We start from the raw sequence: 21209 nt of genomic DNA on the forward strand, positions 1-21209 counted from the left end.
ATGGACGGAAGTGACTGTCATTCCAAGGTCCACAAATATTGTCCTAGGCTTGTCGAGACTGCACTGAATCAGATAACTCAAGCATTGGGTTTAAGTTTTGACCCTGCACATGTCAAGAGACCCAAATTGGAATAGGTGGACACCTACAACAGATGGCCATGGGGATTTTTTATTTCTTATGGTTGGATAAACTAATTAGGCTACTTATCCATTTGAAGACCGCTCTAGGCTTTGATCAGAGGTTACAAAACAGATAGTTAGCTTTGATTGTGGGAAGAAAATGAGAACAGACAACATACGGCTAGTTGGAGATGCAAATGAATTTAGTTGATGCAAAATCTGGGACGAAACATTTATTTCTGGGACACATGTGAGATCAACAACCAAACCAACAACTCCAAGAAAGTCATCTGAAGGAGACAAGATGGAAATCAGGGATGTGCACAATGCAAATTAAAGAAAAGTAGCAAGAAGAAACCCATGAGGTAATTAATCCAAAGTCCATGCTCTGAAGAGACAGAGCAGAGTTAATCCTGTAACTGAAATGCTAACTCTTCCATAGACTGAACTAAATAAATCAAATTCATACAAACAATGAAATAAAACACGATTTTTAGAGTAATTCATGGCATGCTGGGAACTGACAAAGGAATGCAAACCAAAGTAGGAAAGATCACCCTGATTTCTATTTTCAGAAAGACCAGAAAGTTACATTTAGGTGATAAGGAAAAGGACATTTACATTGTAAACAAGCCTACACAGGCTCAATTTCTTGAATTGTATAGACAACCTCAAAGCAGTTCTGATGCATGGTTTTACTTTTAAAAGAAGGCACAATTTGGTAAATGCATTTCAATGAGGGGGGGGGGGGGGGTGTACAGCAGGATTATAGAGTTAATCTGTGCATTCTGAGTTGAGCAAAGAGTCCAGTGATACATTCATTACTTACACAACTCAGTAGGTTGTGCAAAGAATGAAAGCATATCATTGCTTACTCAGAATGTATCAGAGAGTGAATGTACCCATTGCGTTAACTTTGAGGGTAGGTGGAGGATAAACGAATATCTAAATGAGGTAGAGTGTAGCCCCCAAAGCTCTGGCATCGTACACAATATAAATAACAAAAAAGTTTAAGATTCCATAATTGATAAAATAATGTAGAGTCCCAGTCAATGTAGAGAATTATTGAAGTATATCAAACTTAATAGGGCTGGGAATTGAGTTAAATAGAGTAAAATTCTGAAGTCAATGTTTCCAAGTCCTCAAACAAACTAAGAAAAGTTGACAATCGCTGATGTGCACTCTTATATGAAGATCAAGGTAAATGTAAATGAGGGTTTTGACACGTAACCATTAAAATGACAAGCTTAACAAAAGTTTGAAGAAATATAAAGTGCAGGCATGATTGAGAGCATTCAGCATTTTATGTGTTGTGTCCAAATGGTATGCTTTTCCCTGTACGGTGCACTACTGTTGACCAAGGCCCATGTATGTAGAGAATATGGTACCATTTGGGACGCAAACCATAGCCTTCAGAACACAACCCACCAAAAGACGCAGAAGCTCAACAAAAAGGAATATTGAGAGCAAAAATATGGAAACAGTCATCTTTGTAAATTAGTGAACAGAAAACATTTCCGGAAACAATGCAATATGGAAAAATATAGTACCAGTCAAAACACAGACAAATATAACTGTCATTACAATCTTGTGGTGCTTAAAAAAAAAAAAATGACAATATAGCAACAATTCAAATTCAAGCTAGGCACTTGGCATGAGGTTTTTCAGTTTTAGAGAGAAAGGCAAAGAAACTATTGTCTCAGCATGTGTAAACTACCTGGAAACATAATTACATCCAAAACAGACGACTGAGCAAATCAGTAGGCCTGCCTGGATCAAACAAAAGTATATGACACCTGACGGATAACTCTCAGCAGACCACCTCAGAGCATCTCCAGACAACTTGAAATATCAAACACTTTCCTATGAAATATCGTTGCAAGACGGTTGGCCATTTTGAAACTAGACAAATTTCATAAAATATATGGCACACAATAGGTCGAGAGCCAAGTAGTTATGTATTGTAGAGGAATCAGGACAGCCACTTGTTTATCAGCACTAAAACAATGGTGTCCACAATCAGTCATACACTGAAGCTTTCATAATGCTAGACAAAATCCTACAGGTTCTCCCGTCAGAGAGAGACATTCTGAATCAAAGCGGTTTCAAGTAAGCCATACATTCAACTTCAGGATACAAGACTAAAAAGTGTCACAGAAATACCCGCATATATTATTGAGAAAAATATAACCGTAAATACACCTACAGTAGTTTTAGCAACTTCAACTAAAAATAACACTTAAGGGGTGAATTGTTCAAATGAAAAGGGAAGAGCTGCATCATTTAAGTCAGAGTTCCAACCAGCAATATGTTCAGCAAGGGTTATGGACTATCTCTCGAAAGTGTTGGAATAGCACGTGTTGATTGTACCAGTCAAGTGGCAATGTTAGCTAACATTGCTACTATGAACATTCAAAATCCGTACACAATCGACAAAAACTATAAGCAAAACAGAAACAGATAAAACTGCCTTGTTCTTCCATTTTACAACTAGTTCACTGCAATTTTCCCTTCCTCCATGAAATGTTGGAACTGAGATCTAGCCACACACTCTGAGCCATTCCTTTCCATCTCTGCCATGGTGGCAGGCAGGCCAGAGTGGGACCCATCCATTTCCATCAGGCCTCCAGTAGAGCAGACCATAGGACTACCGGCTAGGCTACCAGGCATTCCACCATTTTGGATCACAGAGATCTCGTTAGTCTTCATGGACAAGCCATTGGTGAAAGCAGCAGTGTACTGGTTCCACAGAGACTGGTCGAAGTTCATCGGCGGAGGAGGACCTAGTTCCTTGGGAGGTGGCATCATCTCTGGCATCATGTTGCCAGACTCTGAGCTCATCGCCATCAGGGCCATGGGGTTGTCCAGAGAGAGGCGCTGGCCGCGCCTCGCAGAGCTGTTCCACATGTGAGTTCCAACGTGCACCTAAAACAAGCATGGAACAGATATTACTACAGAAAATGAGGTCACACTTATTTGGATAGTCCCATATATTATATCATACTATTGGACTATCTGTTGATAAACAACTGCTTGCTAAGGTTAGGGTAATGTTTTATGTTAGGGCCAGGATTGAGGTAAGGGTTAAGTTTAGGGTTAGGGCTAGTTAATCAAAATGTTGACAATTACTTAACATCTACTTGGACAATCCAGCCACGTAGGCACGTGTGGGCCAAGACCCAGCCACTGGCGAGCCAGGCCAACCAAATCAGATAAAGCAACAACAAAAATGATGCTTTTCCCTCATGTTCCAAACAGGACATTTGTCTTTTTGCCTAAACATGCAAACAACATCAGATAGAATTCATACCAAGCAGTGCACTGGAATGACATTCACTCTGATGGGATGGTGGACAAAAATAACTGAAAGCCACACCCCCAATAATCCATGAATATGACTGCATTCAGGCATATGTCACTGTGCTTCTACGGCTATATGCACCATGCCAACACCTACTTAATTTGTTTATTTAGCAAAGACAGCTCATCAGGCCTCCAGCTCATAATCCAGTGCAATTGTTACAGTCAACACAGCAACAAAATCTCAGCCTCATGGCAAAATAGCATGAGATTAGCTATAAAACTGCACATTTTACTCTTTGCCCCATGGCAAAATGTTTAGAATTTCAGAAAGTTAGCTGTTTCATTAACATAGCATTTCATTTCTATAAAAACGCCTTACCTTGAGGTTGCCTTTTGTAGTGAAGGCCCTGCCACAGATGGTGCAGCCAAAGGGCTTCTCGCCAGTGTGGGTCCTCTCATGGATCTGCAGGGCGCTGGCAGAGGAGAAGTTTTTGCCACAGGAGTTACACAGATGCTGCTTGCTGGATCTACGGTGAGCACTGGAGCCATCCCGTGGCTGCCCTCCCACTCCCTGAGGCATCTGGGAGACAAATAGAGGGCCCATGCCCATGGAGCTCTCTGGGGGAATCTGCCTCTCCAGTTTGACCAGACTGGGAGGCACCCTCATAAAAGGAGGCAAACGGCTGGGAGCTGTTGAGAGAAGAAAAATAAATCCAGTTAATAAACAATAATCAAGATTACTCCCAGTCAACCTATTTTTAAAACCCTACAGGGAATGTGATTGATTTACAATAAAGCACATTCTAATCAAATGGGCTTATACACTTACCATACTCTCTATTAGTGAAGGGTAGGCCAGGCTCTTCTTTTATGTTTTTTGGGGTAAAGCTGGGTGCCGTTAGGTCCAGAGCTCCATCGGCATCCTGAGAGCTGCTGTCAGAGTCTGTTCTAGGCCCATTCCGAGTGTAATCCTCAGGGATGGCTGACTCGGGGGACTTAGCCAAGTAGGCAGCAGCCAGTCCGTTGACTGGTGATGAGGAGTGGAAGGAGACAGAGTCTGAGATGTCAGGGCTGCAGCCGTTCCGGTACTCATGCTCCCGGATGCACTTGGCGGCTGATGGGGACTCTTTGGGGGGCACTCCATCACACTCCGAGGCAGTGCTGCTTTGACGTTGAAGGTTGAGAGCCATGGTGAGGTTCTTCATGTGGTTCTCCTGAGCAGCTATGCTGGAGAACATAGAGGATGGAGGGGCCTGATTAGGTTGGTGCAGTTCCTCAGAGGAAGATGGTGCAAGAGAATCTGAGGTGTTGCTTGGCTTTTCTTGAGAGTCAAGCTCTGCGTCTTGGTCTACCATGCACTCAAAGCCATTGGTGTCCATGGAGTTCTCGTCAGGCAGAGAGGAGTCAATTTCTTCCAAGGCCTCGAGCTGGGTCTCTGGCATGGGGGTGTTAGGGATCTGGCCTCCCATGTGCATGCGGATGTGCTGCTGAAGAACCACCGCATTGGTGAACTTCTTCTGGCAGATGGGACAAGAGTGCTGCATCTTGAGGGGCGTGTTGGCCCGATGAACACCGTAATGAGCTTTGAGGTTGCCATTGGTGGAGAAGGCACGGCCGCAGATCTTACACTTGTAGGGCCGCTCGCCCGTATGCGTACGGTAATGCATCTTCAAGGAGCTCTGGCAGCTGAGCACCCGGTGGCAGATGTAGCACTCGTTTGGGTCATTGGTCCTCTTTTCCAGCCCATCCACCATCTGCTGTAGTTTGGCAGTTTCAGAGCTGTTGTGGTCACCAGGAAGGCCTTTGCCATTCATGTGATGCAGCGCTCCCATTAGCTCTTTAGATACCTGGTGGTCCTGATCAGAGCCCATTTCGTGATTGAACATGTTTGAGGAAATTGACACGCAGTCACCTCCTGATGACGCTCTTTGGGAGAACGGGTCACTCCTGAAACAATCAAATGAAGGCTTGAACCCCTGCAGTGCTGATGGGTGGAAACCTGGAGATGGGAGGCCGAGCATTGGCTTCATGTCCACCATGTTGGATTCTTCAATGGGCATTGACATGCCGTAGGGGATGCCGCTGCTGGTGGGAATGTTGTCAAGGTGTTCCGGCACAGGATGTGGGTTCATCCTGATGTAAGGGTACTTCTCCTTGTGTCTTTGGAAATGCACTTTGAGGTTTCCTTTGGTTGTGAAACGGTTTCCACATATGTTACATTTAAATGGTCTTTCTCCAGTGTGCGAGCGCAAATGGATCTGGAGTGCGCTGTCATTCCCAAACGTTTTCCCACAGTACTTACACTTGTGCTTGTACATGCTGTCGCCACCAGACCCATTTTTAGACTCAGGCATATTTGGGATCTTGCTCTTTACTTTCTTAGAAGGATCTATCCCTGATGAGAGGCTAGTGAAGGGACTTTGGTAGACCATGGAGCCTGGTGAATGAGGCAGTATCGCTGGTAGGTGTTTGGCCATGTCTGGGAGCCCCTTCAACATATCGGCTTTGGAGGGCATCGGCCCCATGCCTCGAGCCAGTGAGGTGGGAATGCCATTGGACAGAGGTAGTTTACCCTGTTTGAGGGACTCTAGCGAGAGGCTCTGGTTGCCAGTCCTCTTGCCGATCAGGGCTGCTGCAGCAGAGAGCTGCTGGGAGAGATGAACTCCTAGGGCTTTTAGGGGGTCGACTGCTGCCCCTAGGGCCGAGTGGAGGCTCTGTGGAGCCATCATTGACACTTGGATACGGATCTGCTCAGTCAGTTGTATCTGCTGGAGCTGCTGCTGCTGGAGGGCCACTAGCTGTTCCAGGATCACAGGGATGGCTTGCAAGGCCTCCTGGGAGGCCTGTGGAGACTTGCAGTTGTTCAAACCACTGTTCGATGAGTGCTGAGTGACAGCCACTTTGGTGCCAGGCATGGACTCCAAGGTGACATTTGAATCTTGGGGTTTGGATGTGGCTTGGTGCTGATGGCAACTCACCTCAGGCCTGGGACTGTCAGACATCTCCACCTGGTCTTGTTTGGATGGTTGTTCCTCACTGTTTGATTTAGGTTCTTCCTCCATCCTTTCCAAAGTCACTGCATTGGACTTTGATTGAGTATTACTGCTGGACTGGCAGTCACTGTGGTCTTTCTGAAAGTCACTCTGTGAGAAGTCATCTGGTACTTCTCTCCCCTCTCCATCTTTCATGATTACCATCCCATGACTTTTAGTGCAATTATTCTGATGTTTGAAAAACTCAGCCTCATCGATGAATTCAGCACAGCGTTTGTTGCAGACCTTCGTCTCGTCCATTCTAAACTTCTTCACCTCATTTCCATTCTCTTCAGTTTGACCGTCTTGTAGAACGCCTGTAATGATAATAGGGAAATCTCAGGTTAAAAACAATAAACCAACAAGCATAAATTAATTACAGCCTGGATATAAGTAAAATAGCCAGTATAAGTACATCTCTGTTGAATTTATATTCTATCATTTAGAGTTATTTTTTCAATCAAACAATATATTGGAAGTGTGTGTGTATATGTTTTACACACACAAGTTTGGAAACACCTACAAGGGTTTTTCTTTATTTTACTATTTTCTACATTGTAGAAAAATAGCGAAGACATCAAAACTATGAAATAACACATATGGAATCATGTAGTAACCAAAAAAAAGTGTTAAACGGATCGTACCCCCCCCCCCCCCCCCCCCCATCTAACTGCTTGTAGCTCAGGACCTGAAGCAAGCACATGCATATTCTTGATACCATTTGAAAGGAAACACTCTGGAGTTTGTGGAAATGAAAAAAAACATGTGTTATTTTGTACCATCTTTGAAATATAAGAGAAAGGCTATAATGTATTATTCCAGCCCCGGCACAATTTAGATTTTGGCCATTAAATGGCAGCAGTGTATGTGCAAAGTTTTAGACTGATCCAATGCGTATCTGTTCAAAATGGTGTATTAAATGTGCCTAATAGGTTTAATACTTTCAAGTTCACAATTTTGCACACTCAAACAATAGCATGGTATTCTTTCACTGTAAATTGGACAGTGCAGTTAGATTAACAATAATTTAAGCTTTCTGCCCATATAAACCATGTCTATGTCCTGAGAAATGCTCTTGTTACTTACAACCTCATGCTAATCACATTAGCCTACGTTAAACGTCCCGTGGGGGATACCGATCCCATAGAAGTTAATATATTTTATATTTGAGATTCTCCAAATTCTCCACCCTTTGCCTTGACAGCTTTGCACACTCTTGGCATTCTCTCAACCAGCTTCACCTGGAATGCTTCTCCAACAGTCTTGAAGCAGTTCCCATATATGCAGAGTCCTTGTTGGCTGCTTTTCCTTCACTTTGCGGTCCAACTCATCCCAAACCATCTAAATTGGGTTGCGGTCAGGTGATTGTGAAGGCCAGGTCATCTGATGCAGCCCTCCGTCACTCTCCTTATTCGTCAAATATCCCTTACACAGCCTGGATGCATGTTGGGTCAGTGTCCTGTTGAAAAACAAATGATATTGGGACTAAGCGCAAACCAGATGGGATGGCGTATCACTGCAGAATGCTGGTTAAGTGTGCCTTGAATTCTAAATAAAATCCCCGACATTGTCACCAGCAAAGCACCCCCATGCTTCACGGTGGGAACCACACATGCATAGATCATCCATTCACCTACTCTGCGTCTCACAAATACACGGTAGTTAGAACCAAAAATCTAAAATTTAGACTCAGATCAAAGGACAGATTTCCACCAGTCTAATGCCCATTGCTCGTGGTTCTTGGCCCAAGCAAGTCTTCTTATTGGTGTCCTTTAGTAGTGGTTTATTTACAGCAATTCGACCATGAAGGCCTGATTCACAGTCTCCTCTGAACAGTTGATGTTGAGATGTGTCTGTTACTTGAATTCTGTGAAGCATTTATTTGGGCTGCAATTTCTGAGGCTGGTAACTCTAATGAACTTATCCTCTGCAGCAGAGGTAACTCTGGGTCTTCCTTTCCTGCGGCGGTCCTCATCAGAGTCAGTTTCATCTTAGTGTTTGATGGTTTTTGCGACTGCACTTGAAGAACCTCTCAAAGTTCTTGAAATATTTCAGATTGACTGACCTTCATGTCTTCAAGTAATAATGGACTGTCTTTTCTCTTTGCTTACTTGAGCTGTTCTTGCCATAATATGGACTTGTTCTTTTACCAAATAGTGCTATTTTCTGTATACCACCACTACCTTGTCACAACACAACTGATTGGCTCAAATGCATTAAGGAAAGAAATGCCACAAATTAAAAATTAACAAGGCACACCTTTTGAAATGCATTCCAGGTGACTACCTCATGAAGCTGGCTGAGAGAATGCCAAACTGTCATCAAGGCAAAGTGTGGCTTCTTTGAAGAATCTCAAATAACACTTTTGGTTACCACATGATTCCATATGTGTTCTTTCATAGTTTTGATGTCTTCACTATTATTCGACAATGTAGAAAATAGTGAAAATAAACAAAAACCCTGGATTGAGGTGGTGTCCAAACTTTTGACTGGTACCATATACACACACTCAAGGTGGTATTCAAATACTTCAATAAATAATGAGGTTAATCTATATTAGAAATTAATATTGCTTGGTGGGCAAAACTTGAATGAGTCATTTACATTCATGAAAAACCTTTCTCAATCACATTTCCAGTCAATGCATTGGTTTCGTGCAATTTGTGCTCAGTGCACAACTGCCAGCAGAGGGCAACATCTGACAAAAACATTAGGGGCAAGCAACTATTTATTTATTTTAGTCATTTAACCTTTACTTTAAAAAGGTAAGTCAGATAAGAACAAATTCTTATTTACAATGACGCCCTGGGAACAGTGGGTTAACTGCCTTGTTCAGGGGCAGAACGACATGTGTACCTTGTCAGCTCGGGGATTAACAGCAACTTCTGTTACTAGCCCAACGCTCTAACCACTAGGCTACCTGCCGCTCCTGTCTCATGTAGGATAAAAAAATAAGACCTGCCTGTCTTTCCTGACACTCATTTCATTTTAGAAACGTAAATGACTCCCGACAACAAGCATACTTTATTATCAGGACACATGTAAACCAATATTCATCGCGTGGGCCTGTAATATGCCTGAATTTGCCACAATAATTCAAGTCTGCGAATTGTGGTGTGAACTATAAACACAGATCTATATGACCTGTACTTGAATTTAACAACACCAATTTCAATACAAAACGACTGTGTGCCTATGCTCACAATAATCAGTCAGAACAGTGGCTGTATATAAAAGACATCCATCGATTTGCCTTTTAAAACCCAGAAAAGATCAGGGGCAATTGTCTCGCATATCAATTTATCATTTACATGAAAAGTAAATTCTAGCTAAATGGAACTGGAATAAATAAGTGATGAATTTTATTTGTCTGCCGACCGAGTCCATTTCACAACCAGTCGCATTGTCAAAAGCTAATATACTCTCTCTGTGGGGTAGACCACCTGTCTGCATTCTTCCAACGAAACTGTTGCTGCCCTTGTTAATCGCTCACCAGGCAACTGGAATCGGGGGGGGGGGGAAATGGCAAATGGCATTGTATTCCGAATCCGTTCATTGTCAAACAAATTGTCAATGCTGTTGCAGTGCATAACGCAGAGGGAGGAGAACGTTACCTTATAACTCACTATGCAAAAAAAGTGGGCGATTTTCAGAGACGAAACTAATCAAGAACCCGCAAAATTAAAGGAAAGCGGGTAGAAAAAAAATAATTTCTAAATAACAAGACTGACTTCCCCACTTGTGTCAAGTAAGACAAAAAAATCATATGACCACTTGGTGGCGCATAAATTGTATCAGATCACCTAAAATACAATATGGCACGAGGTGAAACTAAACAAGGATGCCACTTAATGAGAATACATTGATAGCCTCTGCTAAATGGAACGTAACTATTCTCAGATCAAAGAAACACCGACAAGAAGTTATCGAACATATGCACGCTGCCAATCAAGCAGCGTAGCCTACATGTAAGTAGATTCATTCATAAAGTGAATTACTATGGCATGGCAACACAAGCCGCACCGCCAATCCTTGCCTACAAACCTACAACTACCGACCCCCCCTCTTCCCCCTTTAAATCAGCTTACTTCTGAGTCACATTTCATACTACACTGTTTGAAACATTTTATAACAATTGCCCCCAAAATACACTACATCAAACACTGACAAAAATGTAACGTTATGCCATGTATTTGAGCACATAAAACTCATACAGTCCAAAGCAGGAGAAACACCACATGCAATCAAATTCTGATGCGCAACATGGATAGTTCTTCAATTAGGCCTATGTGAAAATATCAAAAGACGTGCAACTGATTTGTCTACAATTACAATCGTCTTCTAAAACACAGCCAATCATTAACATTCTAAAATAGCCTACATCAATAACGTTAGTAGTCACCCAGCTATTCCAGTTGTAACATTTTCGAAAAACTTGGGCTTTCTGTCTCTATCAAACAAACCGCAATCGATTGATCAATTGATGTTCAAACAGATTAAACCGTATTTTATTCATACGAATATTCACGAATAAACGCAAAAGGCTTTCAAATAAGAAACTCGCTTACACAATTTCAAAAAGTCAACTGTATTTTGGTAAAACTTAACTCGCAGGTTTATATATATTAAAAAAAAGAAAGAAAAAAAGGCATGGTCAGTTCCAAGGGTCATGATCCAGCCAGGTCAAAGTGCGAGGAGAAACAATGTATAACTTTCCAAATACAAATGTTGCTACCTTGCAACATTGTATAACTGTAACCCTGCGCGACTCTTTCCAAAAGTAGTTTAACAGTCCAAAAACTCACCATTTTCTGACGAACCGGGCTCATCGGAATTGATTTGCTGTGGCTTAGCTTGCTTGCGCCTCGACATGGTGCAACCATCGGGAGCAAATAGTAACGCAATTTTCGTCCCTTCTTTACAAATTCTTCGGGTTGTAAAATTAGCCCCCGAAGTAGAAATGCGCATGTCAAAGGAATTATTATTATCAATAATGCATTGCGATGTATCATGGTCCTCTGACAGCTGATTGGCTCCACTCCAAGTGCTTACACTTTATTCAAATAGGGCCCATTGATGAGAAAAGCAGAATGCCAAGGGGGCGGGAGATGCGATACTAGTGGATAGGCAACGATGGGAAGGGAGGTGAAGGAGTTACAGAACTTCAAAATCTGCTATACTGTATATATGGAAATATTGTAATTTCGATAATAATTTTATTCAATTTAGTTTGTTTAGGGTACACATTAAAGTGTATTTCATCATGTAGAACATTTTGAAATACCTTTGAGAAATTAATAATCCCTTGCAGACATTTTAGTTCATATTAATCTGTCATTTTCTTCCAATGTCCAGTCAAATATGTTGTTTATGATCCATAAACCCTGCACTCTATCCTTTGCATTGTGATCTAGGTGAGCTGAATGAAAAAGTATTGTGAAATTGTAAAAAAAATAAAATAAATGATTTACAGTGCCTTCAGAAAGTATTCACACCCATTGACTTTTTCCACATTTTGTTGTGTTACAGCCTGCATTTAAAATTGATTAAATTGAGTCACTGGCCTACACAAAATACCACATCATGTGGAAGTATGTTTTTAGACAATTTTACTAATTAATAAAAAATTCAAAGCTGAAATGTCTCGAGTCAATAAGTATTCAACCCCTTTGTTATGGCAAGCCTGTGTGCAATAATAGTGTTTAACATGATTTTTGAATGACTACCGTCTCTGTACCCCACACATACAATTATCTGTAAAATCCCTCAGTCGAGCAGTGAATTTCAAACACAGATTCAACCACAAAGACCAGGGAGGATTTTCAATGCCTCGCAAAGAAGGGCACCAATAGATGGGTTAGATGACAATGTCACGAAAAAGTTGTGATTCTGGATGGCCAGATAGCTACCAACAATGACAAGAAACTGCCATATGGGGAATCATATGTGACTCGCTTCAGCTAATTTAATCTTGTTCTTGATACCATGTCTTGCTTTGAGGTGTTTTGACTGATTTCATGCCAATGCTAATATGGCAAAAAATGTATTTGAGAGACGTGTTCATTGTGCAAATGTATTTATGTTTTCAATAATCATTGGAGACTAAATAGTTAACATGTTGTCAACAATTTAAGCCAACCCTGTCTGTTTTGCACCATAGTTGCAAAACAACTAACCCGTCTATTGGTAGATGAGTAAAAATTAAAAAAGCAGACATTGAATATCCCTTTGAGCATGGTGACATTATCAATTACACTTTGGAGGCTGCATCAATACACCCAGTCACTACAAAGATACAGGCGTCCTTCCTAACTCAGTTGCCGGAGAGGAAGGAAACCGCTCAGGGATTTCACCATGAGACCAATGGTAACTTTAAAACAGTAAGTTTAATGGCTGTGATGAGGATAAAACTGAGGATGGATCAACAACATTGTAGTTACTCCACAATACTAACATATTGACAGAGAGAAAAGGAAGCCTGTACAGTAATACTGCTTTTCAAGCATAGCTGCATCATGTTATGGTTATGCTTGTAATCCTTAAGGACTGGGGAGTTTTTCAGGATAACTAGAAACGGAATGGAGCTAATCACAGGCAAAATCCTAGAAGAAAACCTGTTTCGATCTCCTTTCCAACAGACACTGGGAGACAAATTCACCTTTCAGCAGGACAATAACCTAAAACACAAGGCCAAATATACACTGAAATGTCTTACCAAGACGACATTGAATGTTTCTCAGTCACAGTTTTGACTTAAATTAGCTTGAACATCTATGGTAAAACTTGAAAATAGCTATCTAGCAAGGATCAACAACCAACTTGACAGAGCATGAAGAATTTAAAGAATAATGGGCAAATATTGTACAATCCAGGTGTGCAAAGCTCTTAGAGACTTACCCAGACAGACTCACAGCTGTAATTGCTACCAAAGGTGATTCTAACATGTATTGACTTACGGGTGTGAATACTTTTGTAAATTAGATAAGTTTCCACTTTGTCATGATTGGGTATTGTGTGTATATAAAAAAAAATCTTAATCAATTTTGAATTCAAGCTGTAACACAACAAATTGTGGAATAAGTCAAGGGGTATGAATAGTTTCTGAAGGCACTGTACATGATCAGTTTTGTCATTGATTTAGTTACCAATAACTTCTGTGAAGGTGTTTCTGTTAACTGAAAATATAATTATTCTTATTAAAATTGTTTAAAAAAAAAATACATATCACATGTTTATTTCAAGGTTGGTTTAAATTACATGCAAGAGAAGTACAGACAGACAAGACTCTTCCTCAAGAGAGACAACTTTGGCCCATAAGTCCAATCACTCTGACTTACCAGCAAAATAGTCAGGGTCAAGAGCCCTACTGTCCCGAAACTGTAGAAACGTTGTGGTGAACCATACTGTAATAATCATTTAAATGCTATAATATACTGTATTTGTGGGGGATGTCTTTAAGCTGTATATACTTTATGTATAACATACAGATCCGCTATACAATGAGAGGACATCCAGATTGTAAAAAAATAATAATTCAAGAACGATGAAATTTTATCTAGAATTCTCTCAAGAACTTAAACACATTGTCAGAGCAATATGTTTGAAGCTTCTCCCATATTTGTCATTAGACCATGTGAGTTTTGGTAAATGTGTTAGGTGAGGAAGAATTTATTTCCCACTGCACTAAGAAGAAGATAGGCCAATCTATTTTACCTACTCAACCCACTGTCCGCCATCTTCACAAAAAGGGAACGGGGGGGGGGGGGGTAGGCATTCAAAGCAAAAATGGAAAACTAAGTAAGGACATGGTAACTCCAGATTACAGACCACCCCATTGGCCTCTCTTTTGTTCTGTGCATGTGGTGGAAGGTGTTCAAGTTTTCCATGCAGTGAGGACGTGGAATTCATTCCATTCTGTATAGAGATGACAATCACATCAAGCAGCTGAAAGGCTACACACATTTTAGCCAAGGTAAGCTTAAGTCACAGGAGATAGAAAAAGGTTAATTTCACATTCAAAGCTGCATTTCCCCTTGAAAGATAGTAATGTTTAATTACAGTAAATAAAGTGTAAATCAGATGGAATTTGAGGGACATCGAAATTCACTACGTCCAGTATATGATTATGTGTTGTTGCAGCTCTAACAGCAACTGTCGGATAAACGGGAGTTGAAAAAAATGGTTGATAGCTGTGAGACAAAGAAAAGTCCATATATCCAGAAAAGCAAATGCTTTTTACTTAGAGACTGACTGAAGGTGAAAAAGAGGGGAGGGTTGTCTAGACGCTTTATAGCCCCAATAAGAAACTATAATTGAACACAGTGTTTCTGCTGTGTTCAAACTAACAATTTGAACTGCAGGCTGTTGTGTCATAAATCTGAAATGGTGGGAACCAAAAGGATGTCCCTTCTTTTGGAAAATGGACAGATGTCATGACTAGTATGAGGTGACTCAAATGGTAGCATTCAAATCGCTTTATAGTCTACTGTACACCCTAGAAAGTACATGAAACTGGGACAAACGTTTCAAGAGTAATTATCAATTTCCACCATTAAATGTTGTATTTGTATATATTAAGGATCCCCATTACCTGCTGCCATGGCAGCGGCTACTCTTCCTGGGGTCTGGCAAAATTAAGGTGGTTATACCTTTTAAAAGCATTACAATACGTTAATTACAGAATTCACAACACACTGTGTGCCCTCAGGCCCATACTCCACTGCCACATATCTACAACGCAAAATCCATGTGTATGTGTGTGTATAGTGTGAATGTTATCATGTGTGTGTGTGTGTATGCACGTGTCTACGTTTGTGTTACTTCACAGTCCCCGCTGTCCCATAAGGTGTTTTCTTACCTGCTTTTTAAATCTGATTCTACTGCTTGCATCAGTTACCTGATGTGGAATAGTCTGTTCTGGACTTGGGGACTGTGAAGAGATCTCTGGTGGCATGTCTTGTGGGGTATACATGGGTGTCTGAGCTGTGTGCTACTATTTTAAACAAACAGCTCGGTACCTTCAGCTTATCAAAACCTCTGACTTCCTCATTACTTGTTTTTGTAAATCTCTCTTCCACTTTGAGCCATGAGAGATTGACATGCATGTCATTAACGTTAGCTCTCCGTGTACTTTTAATGGCCAGACATGCTGCCCTGTTCTGAGCCAACTGCAATTTTCCCAAGTCCCTCTTTGTGGCACCTGACCACACGACTGAACAGTAGGAAACTGAATATAATAATTACGTTAGAATATTACAATATACGCCTATTCGCACAAGCTTTTAACTGAATGCAAAAAGTATCCCTTATGAAGAGCTATGACACAATATGTTTATGAAAAGAAAGTACATCTAGGTTTGGCATGTGTTAAAAAGGCAGTATTGCATGAACAAATTAGCCCTTGGCCGTTTTCTGCATTTTGCGAGAAGAAGACTGTTGCTTGCTGTTGTATTGTTAAATTTGAATTGTCCAATGTCAGCAGTGTTATTTCTTAAAAGAATGTGTAGAAGGTAGCATGATGACAGTGGCATAGAAAACCTTAACCTGGTCAAATATCTATCAATTGTACATGTTTGTACATAGGGCAACTCTGAAAGACAGTGTCAAGAGTTGGCATTGTATAACATCTGTGAAGTGGCAAAAGTAGCCATTCCATCACATTTCTAAATCCTGATCATTTTAATATCTAAACATGTTGCCAAGGGTCATATAAAACATATAACATTGACTTCAGGTAGCATTATCTAAATGTTTTTTTTTTATCATACATTAGTCAAAAGCTTTGAATGCTACTCTGCTTACATGTGAGCGATGGAGAGATATTTGTGAGGTTTCTAAAATATCCTTGTACTTTCAACCAGGCATTCAGCAACTAAGCAACCATTGACAATGGCAACAGCTATACTGGCTCATAGTGGACAAACAATAACAGTCTAACACTTGGAAAGGAATTGTAAATTGAACATTACTTTTTTAGGACTCAGTAAAACAAGAAAGGCGGTGGAGCAGTCTGGAACGGTTGAGATATTTCACATCAGCATGATACTCCCACAACCAGGATGATGGGTAGGCTTTCATTTTAATGAAGGCAACCTTAAACTCTCATATAGACTGATGAAGAGACATGAAGAGGACAACAGATGAAAGCTGTTCTGGTTAAAACAGATGGTAGATGGTTAGCAATTGAATGCAAGCTTCCCATATGGGTAGACCTATAGGGAAAGTAAGGAAAGACAGGATGCATAACTTTACATTTTAATCTATAGATTTTTGTTATGGTGGATTTTTTTTTATTCAAAGCCTAGTGGTAATCATACTGTAGGTGTAAAAAGCTTTGTTGAACCCTGGTTAATGTGCCAAGCGGAAAGAATACATATGCTGCAGGGAACAAAGAAATCTAACATTTTATCTGTGCCAGCATGAGCTTGTCAATATCAATGCATCACTGAGGAATGACATTTACATTTCTCTCTAATGATAGTGTTGAATTGTTTATCAATCAACTGTAGGCACCAGAAGAATCAACAGCATAAGAGAAAAGTAATGATCTCTTTAGCTCAATATTTGATCTAGAGGAATCATATCTAGATGATTGAGGATGACTGTTTCATTAAGAAGTGAACCAAGCAAATAATGTGTCCTCTTAAGTTCCCTTATGTTAAAAAACAATGCATGGCTTGGAATTTATCTTCATTTTGTTTTGCAATGAAACGTGTTTACTTGAAGCACAATACTTATGCCAAATACTTTTTAAACGACATGGAATTCTAACAAGAGTCACAATTGTGGTGGTATCTGTGGTATTTCAGAAATCCCACTTTATAATCAAAATGTCCATCTAGGAGCCTGCTTTATGAGTTGCTTTAAATGAGTTGTCTCTTTGTGTCCATAGTTCCTGCACTCCAATCACATACTTTGATGAGTGATTGATTGCAGAAAGTTACCAGCCAAATGGCAACATATTATTGTGCAGAAACATGAAGAAAAGGGCATCCTCTTGAGGACTGACCTTGTGTGAAATACTAAGACATCCATAGTTACCAGGGTCCTCTGACCATTTCACAAGAGTTATTTTATTCCTCGAGCTGAGCCGGAAACAACACAGGCAGTCTTCCTTGGGAGCTTTTAACGGTTACTCAGGTACTCAATCACCGACTTCAGATTTTCTGTGTGTCCCCAGATCTAATTTGTATTATTTTCTCCTCTCTTTTTGTCTTTTCTTTGGCTGTCTTTGAAATGCTTCATCCCCACTAGAAACCATAAATAACACCATTAAGTCCACACAAAGGAGAGCAACAGTTTACATGCAATAATTGATTTCCAATAAAACTGATGAGGTAGCCTAGTGGTTAGAGCATTGGGCCAGTAACCGAAAAGTTGCTAGATCGAATCCCCGAGCTGACAAGGTAAACATCGGTCTTTCTGCCCCTCAACAAGGCAGTTAACCCACTGTTCCTAGGCCGTCATTTTAAATAAGAATTTGTTCTTAACTGACTTACCTAGTCAAATAAAGGTGAAATATAAATAAATGAGCAATGTTGAAGAATGAATGAGAGCAAAAAAGAAAACAGTTTGGTGGCACTTCTTTTATGATATTCTTCTAAATTATGTTTTATTTTATATACAGTGGTCAGATGAAGGTTTCACCATGACAGGGAGTGTGGAACTTTGAGTAGTGGAGGCTATAACATCAACGTTGTTATTTTCTAAAGCACCATAGCTTTAATTTCCGTTTGGTTATTTGCTTTTGTTCTCTATGATTGTGCAACCATCTATACACGCAGTGCCAACCAGCCAATCCAAAGGCTTTCATCGACCGATCTATAGTGTTAGGTGGTTTTCAATATCGATCGGAAAACACCATTTGAAATATTTCCCTTTTCATGAACACATGTATTAACTTCTTTTGTTGGACTAGAATAGAGATTGAGAGCATTGAGGCGTAAAGGCGTTTGAGAGGGTTTCACAATTTGAAGCTCAGAGTTGATGTATTGTTTGAACAACCAGTGCTTTGTCACAATGGTGACCATCAATTATTTCCAAATTGTTTCAAGTTTGAATTTGTTGTATAGAACCACAATATTTCTCAGTGGAAGAGTATTTTTCTTCAAACTGTCTGACTAATCTCTATAAGTTCTAAATTTACATGAAGTGCATTCCATCTCTCAGGAAGGATAGTTTCAGAGAGCTAAGTGCTTAATAGATGCAGAAATGGTTGTAACACCTGGGTGAAACATGACGTGAACTGAGTCCCACACAGGAAGTGGAATTTACACAAGTCTTCAGATAGAGATGTGAGTCTTCAAAGATAACAAGATTACTTCTTATTTGTCTCACACCACTGAATGGGAGGTGGGGGTTGGGCTGCAGGAGGAAATTATGTGCCACGGAATTCCACAAACAACTCAGCAGTAACCTCTTGGGCTTCTGTCTTTTCAGTCGTCTGTCTGAGTATTGTAAGTAGGTGTGGACAGTGCAAAACTACACATTTTATGACATAATTGACTGTAGGGTCACTCCACCAATTCAGTGCCTTTTGTGAAGTGTAACTTCGATTTCACCTATTTTTTACATTCTTTCATAAAGAGCACATGTTCAACTTCAAAGGGCCTGCCACTTCATAAAAACACGTTTTCCCATCTCAAGAGGTTAAATAAAAAGAGGAATATAGTAAGTACCTATTAAGTGCCAAATAAAGTAACAGGGTTGACCATAACAGGGTTGATGATTTCATTTAAAATTAGCCATGAATCCCCTTGTGACATGGGGAATGGAAGCTTGTTGTGTGCAATAGGGAGTGGCAGTTGAATGCCAGCTTCACAAAAACATTTGTTTAAATATTTCTAGCCTGTCTATCTAGGGTTAACAGAGTTGACGTGTTAGGCTTGACCTGCTCAGTTTTCCACCACACAACACCAGAAAGTGGCCACCAGAAAGAGTAGAACCAGCTCACCTGCTTTTACACTGTTTTCACTAATAGATGTTCAATGTTCCTTTTTAGATTTTTATTTTTTTAAGGAATTAGTTTCACCATATTAAAACGAGAGTTCAGTTCATGTAACAGATGTGACCTTAAAATGAGGGACAGACGTAAATTGAATCACTAATCACATGAAATAAATAATAATATTCAGAAATGACTTTGTCAAAGCAACAAAATAACTAGGGCTTTACAATGATGGTGAACTTAATTTTGGGTTAAGTGGGGTAAAATATTCCTTGAAGCCACAAGGAATGCACGGAGGAACATTATAAAGTCTTTATATAAATTTTTTTAATCAGATTTATTTAATTCTCCATGTGGTCTATATTAAAAGGCAATTAATTTAATAAAACAGGCTTTTAAAATTTGAATGAACAAAAGGCACTCTTTTAGTGGAACGACCCAATACATATTCATTCTCTTAGTGGTTGATCAGCTCAGGATCCCACACATGGCTGTAATTTAATGGAGAATTGCCCACCGGGTTCCTGTCCAGAGGTAAACACACTAATAGTCAGGCTTTTGTTATTGCACGACTATGACAACTGCTTCTATCAACAAACAATAAAGTGTTGAAGGAACAAGGAGTCACTGTATGTATGGAGGGACCCTGCTGTGCCCACTTCTCACCACCAGTCGATCATTGACCAGAGATTAATTATGAGTCTATATTTGCAAGCCAATAGTAAAACATGAATGGACTGGCTGCATGGGATCAAATTTCCATTCAGAAATTGAAAACAGCATACTGATTTAATTCGGCTTGAAAACAGAATAGAGTACATATTAATTGCTCTTGGAAATGTATCACTGATATAGTGATCACTGAAATGCAGCCAGTGTCCTTTGCTGTGTCACTAAGTAGCTACCTTGGCATTGGTTGATGTGGTGTCAGATACTGAGAGAGAAAAAAGTGCTAGAGAAATTGAGACACAGCAAACACACAGGGCCAGGCAGTCACCATCAAGCTGTGAGTCAACAGGGGGCCAATCCTTCAAATCTGAGATGCAATCTGGGGCCTGAGAGCTATAAACGTTTACTGGGTGGGAGGTGCTGCTGGGTAGGGAGAGGGGCTGCAGGAGATGAGTCCCTTCTTTAGTTAGCTTATGGTGTTCAAATAGTATTGGTTTTCTTTCAAATACTTGAGCTGTGCTAGATTGAGATTGCCTGGCACAATGGAATAGTCCCAAACGTGCAAACCCCATCCATATGTAACTCCCAGGTAGGCTCAATCTAACGCTCAATGCATTTGAGAGAAAACAAATACTACTTGAACCCAGGTCTGATGGCCATGATAGTCTATCAGTAAAGTAGCATATCAAGCATCTCCTAGTTAGTTCTTAGAGAGGATGGATTTGTATGCCTTTCCTGGTAGGTGCATAAGAGGTGAATCATATGAGCACAAGTGCTCCCACATGGTATATGCACTCACATTGATTGATTAGCTAATATGTAGAAATTGCAGCCAGATGGTAAAGTGACTAGTTTCTGGTAAAGTGTTATGCTGACTAAACATTGAATGATTGTAAGGCACGCACACACAATGTTTTGGAAAGTGTGGTGATGAAATATGGATGCACTGTTTGGTACCACAGATATTGTTTACAGCACAGGCAAACCTCTCCTTCATCTGTTGCTACAGAACCAACCCCTGAAATTTACATACTTATTTACATGGTGTCTGTCAACTTTGGTGGTTTCCTAACATCAGGCAAATAAAAAATAGGACTTTTAAAGTGTTATTTAAATGTCAGCTGTTCATAGAAAAACTA

At 40.3% G+C, this 21209-nt stretch overlaps 1 protein-coding gene across 1 annotated transcript; it reads right to left on the reverse strand.

Annotated features, from left to right (window-relative positions):
* Window positions 1-46: 46 nt before the first annotated feature.
* LOC129860636 (sal-like protein 4) lies at window positions 47-11621 on the reverse strand. The gene is made up of 4 exons (XM_055931232.1): window positions 11261-11621; window positions 4253-6772; window positions 3803-4113; window positions 47-3045 (listed from the first exon to the last, which is right to left on the reverse strand). The coding sequence occupies exons 1-4, from the start codon at window positions 11421-11423 to the stop codon at window positions 2611-2613; spliced, it is 3429 nt and encodes a 1142-aa protein (XP_055787207.1). The 5' UTR covers window positions 11424-11621; the 3' UTR covers window positions 47-2610.
* Window positions 11622-21209: the final 9588 nt, after the last annotated feature.

The sequence above is a fragment of the Salvelinus fontinalis genome, chromosome 8 (assembly GCF_029448725.1).
Source record: "Salvelinus fontinalis isolate EN_2023a chromosome 8, ASM2944872v1, whole genome shotgun sequence".
In the NCBI taxonomy this organism is placed as follows: Eukaryota; Metazoa; Chordata; class Actinopteri; order Salmoniformes; family Salmonidae; genus Salvelinus; species Salvelinus fontinalis.

Coding starts and splice junctions, on each gene's coding strand:
- LOC129860636 (XM_055931232.1), bottom strand. CDS start 11,423: ATGCGCATTTCTACTTCGGGGGCTAATTTTACAACCCGAAGAATTTGT. Junction 4,114..4,252: donor CTTCACTAATAGAGAGTATG/GTAAGTGTATAA, acceptor TTCTCTCAACAG/CTCCCAGCCGTTTGCCTCCT. Junction 3,046..3,802: donor CTACAAAAGGCAACCTCAAG/GTAAGGCGTTTT, acceptor TGCTTGTTTTAG/GTGCACGTTGGAACTCACAT.